Source organism: Bufo bufo, chromosome 3, assembly GCF_905171765.1.
Source record: "Bufo bufo chromosome 3, aBufBuf1.1, whole genome shotgun sequence".
Classification (NCBI taxonomy): Eukaryota; Metazoa; Chordata; class Amphibia; order Anura; family Bufonidae; genus Bufo; species Bufo bufo.
This window is the reverse complement of record NC_053391.1, coordinates 626299643-626305642: the sequence shown is the minus strand read 5'-3', so window position 1 is coordinate 626305642 and position 6000 is coordinate 626299643. Positions and strand designations below refer to the sequence as shown.

General features: G+C 40.8%; 1 protein-coding gene across 6 annotated transcripts in view; it reads right to left on the bottom strand.

The window, feature by feature from the left end:
• Positions 1 to 2104: 2104 nt before the first annotated feature.
• Positions 2105 to 6000, bottom strand: part of STARD13 (StAR related lipid transfer domain containing 13) — a 285728-nt gene continuing 281832 nt past the window's right edge. For all 6 annotated transcript variants that reach the window (XM_040426132.1, XM_040426133.1, XM_040426131.1 and 3 more), the window contains 4 exons: positions 5712 to 5933; positions 5363 to 5580; positions 4398 to 4574; positions 2105 to 2765 (listed from right to left, as the gene is read on the bottom strand). In XM_040426132.1, the coding sequence (XP_040282066.1) occupies positions 2648 to 2765; positions 4398 to 4574; positions 5363 to 5580; positions 5712 to 5933 (735 nt within the window). In that variant the 3' untranslated portion in view covers positions 2105 to 2647. The remainder of the gene's footprint in view (positions 2766 to 4397; positions 4575 to 5362; positions 5581 to 5711; positions 5934 to 6000) is intronic.

The window sequence follows — 6000 nt, the reverse complement described above, 5'->3', positions numbered from 1 at the left end:
ATGCGCCAGTTATTTACCTTTTCCAATATGGCCGACGGGATTGTCAGGCATCTATGCGCATGCTCTATTTGCCGTCTAGCGTAATGACGCATTATAGGCATTGAACGCAACCCGGGCATGCGCGGTGGTGATCTCGATACGCCGAACTTGGCGGATATTACACATGATGTCGCTCTACACCTGGTTAGTGTACCCTAGCCGTCCCCCCTCTTTGATTTTAGCATATCATATTAACGGCACTTTATCAATCACACGTGATTCATGATTATTAGATGATTTGCACCTGGCACTTTATTATGTATACACGATATGAATTTTATGTATCTTGACATCATCTTAATTATTGATCTGGTGATTGCAAGTTTTTATGTATGGAATTATGTTCATTGCACACTATGCACTTTTATTTACATTTGATGTGATTTTTTGTAGTTTTGTACTAATTACGTGATAATGATATGTAATTATGTGTTTGATTGGTCACACAATATGTACCGAGCACTTTGTCCATTTTCCTTGCTTGAGAAAGGCTCTATTGTTGAGCTGAAACGTCGCTGTACCACTTGGGTGAGTAAACGGTCTTCTTTTTTACTTCAGAGTGCTGCCCTTTTTTGTATTTTATACTTTGGGTATTTGCTTATTCCCATTGGGCTTTGCACTATTATACTACCTACATTTTTAGTCAGTGCTGCCATTTTTCTTTTTTATATCTATATATATATATAAACACACACAGACAGATATTTAGATAGACACACAGATAGAGAAAAAGATGGATAGATAGAGAGAAAGATAGATAGATAGATGATAGATAGATATGAGATAGATAGATAGATAGATAGATAGATAGATAGATAGATAAATAGACATTAAAACTTTCTTTTACTTACCAACTCCTGTGCCAAGTGTGTCATCCAAAATGGCTGCAGTTAAAATGGCTGCTGGGGGAGTGGACAAATATGGAGCATGCTCAGTGATTAAAACGGGTTGAAATGGATCCGCCTCAAATGGAACCATTACAAACGGATCTGCTACCAATTGACAACCATTATTTTGGATGGCGGATCCGCTTTGTTGGGCGGACAAGCAGGCTTTTGGTGTCCACCTCCAAAGCGGAATGGAGACGGAACAGAGACAAACTGATGCATTCTGAACGGTTCCTTATCCATTCAGAATGCATTAGGGCAAAACTGATCTGTTTTGGACCGCTTGTGAGAGCCCTGAACGGATCTCACAGACGGAAAGCCAAAACGCCAGTGTGAAAGTAGCCTTACCTGCGCTCTCTATTCAATTCCTTCTGGCTAGAGAGCCTCATTGCCATGGGCCCACCTACAGTAGTAACAGGATGACATAGTCTGAGCATTTGTGTAATACACATCTTAGAAACTTTTTGTAGGGCATGGATACAAGGTAGAACATTTCTATACATCATACATCTACAGGTATAGCTCATGTTAGTGTCCGAAACAGTGGCACTCTAGTCCATAGGCCAGGCCTGGTATTGCAGCTAAGCTCATTAGACATGTATGGCGCTCAGGGGGGACTGGTCGTAGACTTTACAAGGAAATTTCCCAGTGGGTTGATGCCCAGGGGGCCACCTGAGCCATCCTCCGTACCGCCGCCATTACGATCTGATGTTCTAAGCATTAATTAATGCTAGGAGCATCGGGAACTTATGCACTTGGCCAACATCCACAGATGCCCATCAGAATTCAACTGTAGTGCCATCCTCAGGATAGTGATACAGTTGAATACTGTGGCGAGGGTGACAGTATTTTGTGCTCAATACAGGATTGCAGCCCCTGCCGACTTGTGTTGCCCCACCTTCTGTCAATTTGGACCCGTCTACATGGGGCCACTTTTTTTTTTTTTTTTCCAGGGCCACGTTAAGTTCCCAGTCCGCTGTTTCTGGGTAAAAAAATGTTTTTTTTTTTTTATTCTAAAATGTAGGCGACTCTCATGTATGGCTCTGACCACCAGCTACCTCCTGGGATCTGGCCAAGGTAAATGTGAGAAGTTGCAGCGATGATTATAATCATGGTAGGTCCTCTTTACATTATAATCATGATAGGTCCCTTTTTCCAGAAAAAACAACAGACATACATGGTTTCAGGTCACATTTTATACATGAAGACAATTCTTTATTCTCTTATTTACAAAGTACCTCTTTTCCATAAGGTCCAGACAGTGCAGTGCATTACAGATGAGGACAACTTATGTCACGTGTCCATATTATTGCTGCGTATAGTAAACCACAACTTCCATGGTCCATGAGTTATAATAATACTTGTGGCCAGCTCTACAAGCACTTATACATGTGTATAAACAACGTGCGCAAAGTGAAATAAAATGTACGAAATAAGAAACAAAAAGCTTCCACAGAAAGCATTAACTCATATACTTAATTTACATACGTTGTATACACATATAGTCCTGATAAAATATCTTATAGATAGATATGTATAGATTACAAATGTACATGGTCTTTATACAATTAAATTATAAAGGAGCATCATCTCTGATATCTCCATAACGTCCAGGAGTCCCCTGCATGCTCAGTGCTGCCTCTTCTTAGAGTCATTGTGGCTTCTTATAATGGAGATCCTTTTATACTAGTACTAGATAAAGTCTTTGTGTAACATATTTTTCAGATTTTCGTTTCTGGTCCTTCCGCCGTAAGCGGCTGAAATGAGTTCCTGATCCGCAAAGCTTCTACCGCACAAAGGTGTCCAAAGCACTTGTTGTACCAGTCTAGGCAATGACCCCTAAGGTTTAAAAAAAAAGAAGAAGACAAAACTAGTCAGATTCTCTTATGCTAAAATACTACAAGCATGTTAATTAAAAAAACTAAACAACAAAAAAAAAAAACATTCCTCTGCTTGGATATAAAGGGCTCCAATTGACAATATGATCATACAGTTAGATTCTATAGAAGAAACTTGGGGTAGGAGACATGTTGGTCCCCTTACATTAGATTTGCTAAATATTCCATGGGAAACAAGCTGAAATAACCAAACCACCATAGACATGCATGTACATTTTTGCTCGGTCTGAGATGGTCTGAAATCTGCTGCCATGCCAAGAAAAAGGCCCATTGTACTTTTGGCCTAGCTGAATTATATTGAGGATGAATATTTCGATCTTAAAGGGGTTGTCCCACAAAAAAATGTTCTACAGTTTTCAAACTAGCACATGGATCTGAATTCTTTTCTAATTGCATGTAATTAAAAATTTAGCATAGTCACTGAGTTATTTAATCAAATGTATTTGTATAGCACCACCTGCTGTTTGTTCTTTTTATTATTTCTTTGTCCTGCTCACTGAGAAGGCCGCACATGCTCCGTTTCATCCTTCAACTGCCTCCTGAGCTGTGATAGGTAGAGCACGGACACGCCCCTGGAGCTGTGATAGGGAGAGCATGGACACGCCTCCTGAGCTGCAGCAGAAAAGACACTCCCCTTGAGTTGTCAACGTGATATAAATCTAGCAGAGCAATGAATGGGGAGATCTCTGGACCCATGTGAGGTACAGGGCTGGTTCTAGCTTTTTTAGAAAGAGATTGTCATGTGCTGTATTATCTCTGAGTTAGATTTTTTTTACATTAGTCATGGGATAACCCCTTTAAGATTGATAGTCATGGCTAATACAATTTCCATGTAGGATCAAGCTGCTCATATGCGGCATTGAATGGAGAGTGCAGGAGCTGTCGGATCTTTCACAGGCCTCGATCAGCCCTGCACTGAGGCTGTACAGCGCAGTATACTGCTGTACAGCCTCTCTGGGGGGTGTATTTCCCCTGTAACAGGGGCTACTATGTCAGCTCCAGTTACAGGAGAAATCAATAGTTAAAAAAAAAGTGAAGTTAAATGTCCCCCAGAGGTCTTTTATGACCTTACGGGGGACGAAAAGTTTAAAATAAAATGATGCCAACATAAAGTAGACATATGGGGAATGTTAAGTAATAAATATTTTATGAGGTATAACTTTCTGTTTTAAAAGCAGAGAAATAGAAATTTAGAAAATTGCTAATTTTTCCAAATTTTGGGTAAATTTGGGATTTTTTCATAAATAAAGGTGAAAAATATTGACTCAAATTTATGACTGTCATGAAGTACAATGTGTCACGAGAAAACAAACTCTGAATGGCTTGGATAAGTAAAAGTGTTCCAAAGTTATTACCACATAAAGTGAGACATGTCAGATTTGCAAAATTAGGCCTGGTCAGGAAGGGGGTAAATGGCCCGGATGTGAAGTGGTTAAAGCCACTTTTCTAGGACAAGGGAAATTATAAATCTCTCCCAAAGAGTAATGCAAAGGAAAGCCGTACATGGGATACTTAGAACTGAATTTCAGATATGTTGTAGTTGACAGCTTGTAGTTCCAGCACAATAACTTACTTTAGGTCAACTCTGCAAATATAGGTCAGCCTGGATTTCCCAGAGCCACAAGGTTCAATCAAATATCGAGTGTCCATCACTGTTGCCCTCACTCCTCCTATTAATGGGGCATCTTCATGCTCCACAGAGGTGGCCACCAAGCTGCACATTCCCTTTGCCAAGTCAGTCCTCCATGTCCTGCAAGTAAAGACATAGGTCAGTGAGAAAGTGATAGACGGCATCATAGTGAATGTACATTTTATGGAAGTAATAGATTGCACTAAAAAATGCTATTTCATTAATAAAAAAAGTTTTAGCCATTTTAGACTCACGATCTAATGTCTAGTCCTCTTTAACAAACAAGGAGTGTTTTATTGGCCATGGAAAGGGTATAGAGGGAAATACAACACCAGGCCCTTCTGTCCTGGATGGCAAAACAAGGCACCGTAATGGGCTCTTTTCAATCTGTTATGGGGCACCCTCTCTTCCTGCCTGTTCAAACTTTCAGGGAAGAGATTGGCTTATATTAAAGAGATATTTAGACGCACAACAATTTCTATGCCTTATACAGTAGATTGAAAAAAATCATTGTTATATACACCCATAAGCAGTGATGGCCAGTTTGCAGTGTTCGCCAGCGAACATATGCGGGCTGCCATCTTGACTCACAAGTCTGGCGATGCACAGGTAAGCCCTTACCTGTGCCTGTGCGTGTGCCGATCTGAAACAAATGCGGTCACCGGGAGGAGGCAGTTCCGAGAACAGCCCCATGAAGGCCCCCGGCGGCTGTTCTCAGAACTGCCTGCTCCCGGTGACCGCATTTGATTTCAGACCGGCTCTCGGTACAGATAAGGGCTTACCTGTGCATCGCCGGACTTGTGAGTCAAGATGGCAGCCCGCATGTGTTCACTGGCGAACACTGCAAACTGGCCATCACTGCCCATATGTAACATATATTATGGTGAGAGTAATATAACTTTCCATACCTCAACACCACAAAATCCTTGGAAGGATGAGGAGCCATGCTGTCCACTACATACTGATACACTTCAGTTTGACTATCAATAGTATCTATTATTTTTGCTTGAGTAAAATCATCATCCCATAGGTGGCGCTCTCGTAGCAGGCGATTGAGTACAACAGATGGCGGAGCTTCTACTTCCACCGACGCTTTCCAGAGCCTCAATGGGTTTCCATCTCCAACCTGAATAAAATAATAATACAAATAATCCAGTTACTATAAAGAAAACTAGGTAAATGTATATTTTCTGTGGCCAGGGATACACAGGGACAGTGTGATATGTTATACTTTTCAGATATGTGAAAACCCATTACCTTTTTGTAAGCGAGGTCCGTGTTCTCTGTACTGGAGAAAGACATCCATCCTTTAAATTTATCCTTGGATTCTTTTTGAAGATTCTGGATTACAGTATCGAAGTATGTGCAGACACTGCCGGCCTCCTCATCCATCTGTTTCACCAGTTCCTCCAAAGTAGGAACATGGATGTCAGCTTCAGCGTATGAATTCCGGGACTGGGCTATGATTTCCTCAGAAATCTGAAAAAAAAAGAAGAAATCTATGATTACTGACTGAATGACAATTAGGAAGGTAACAAAAAAAACT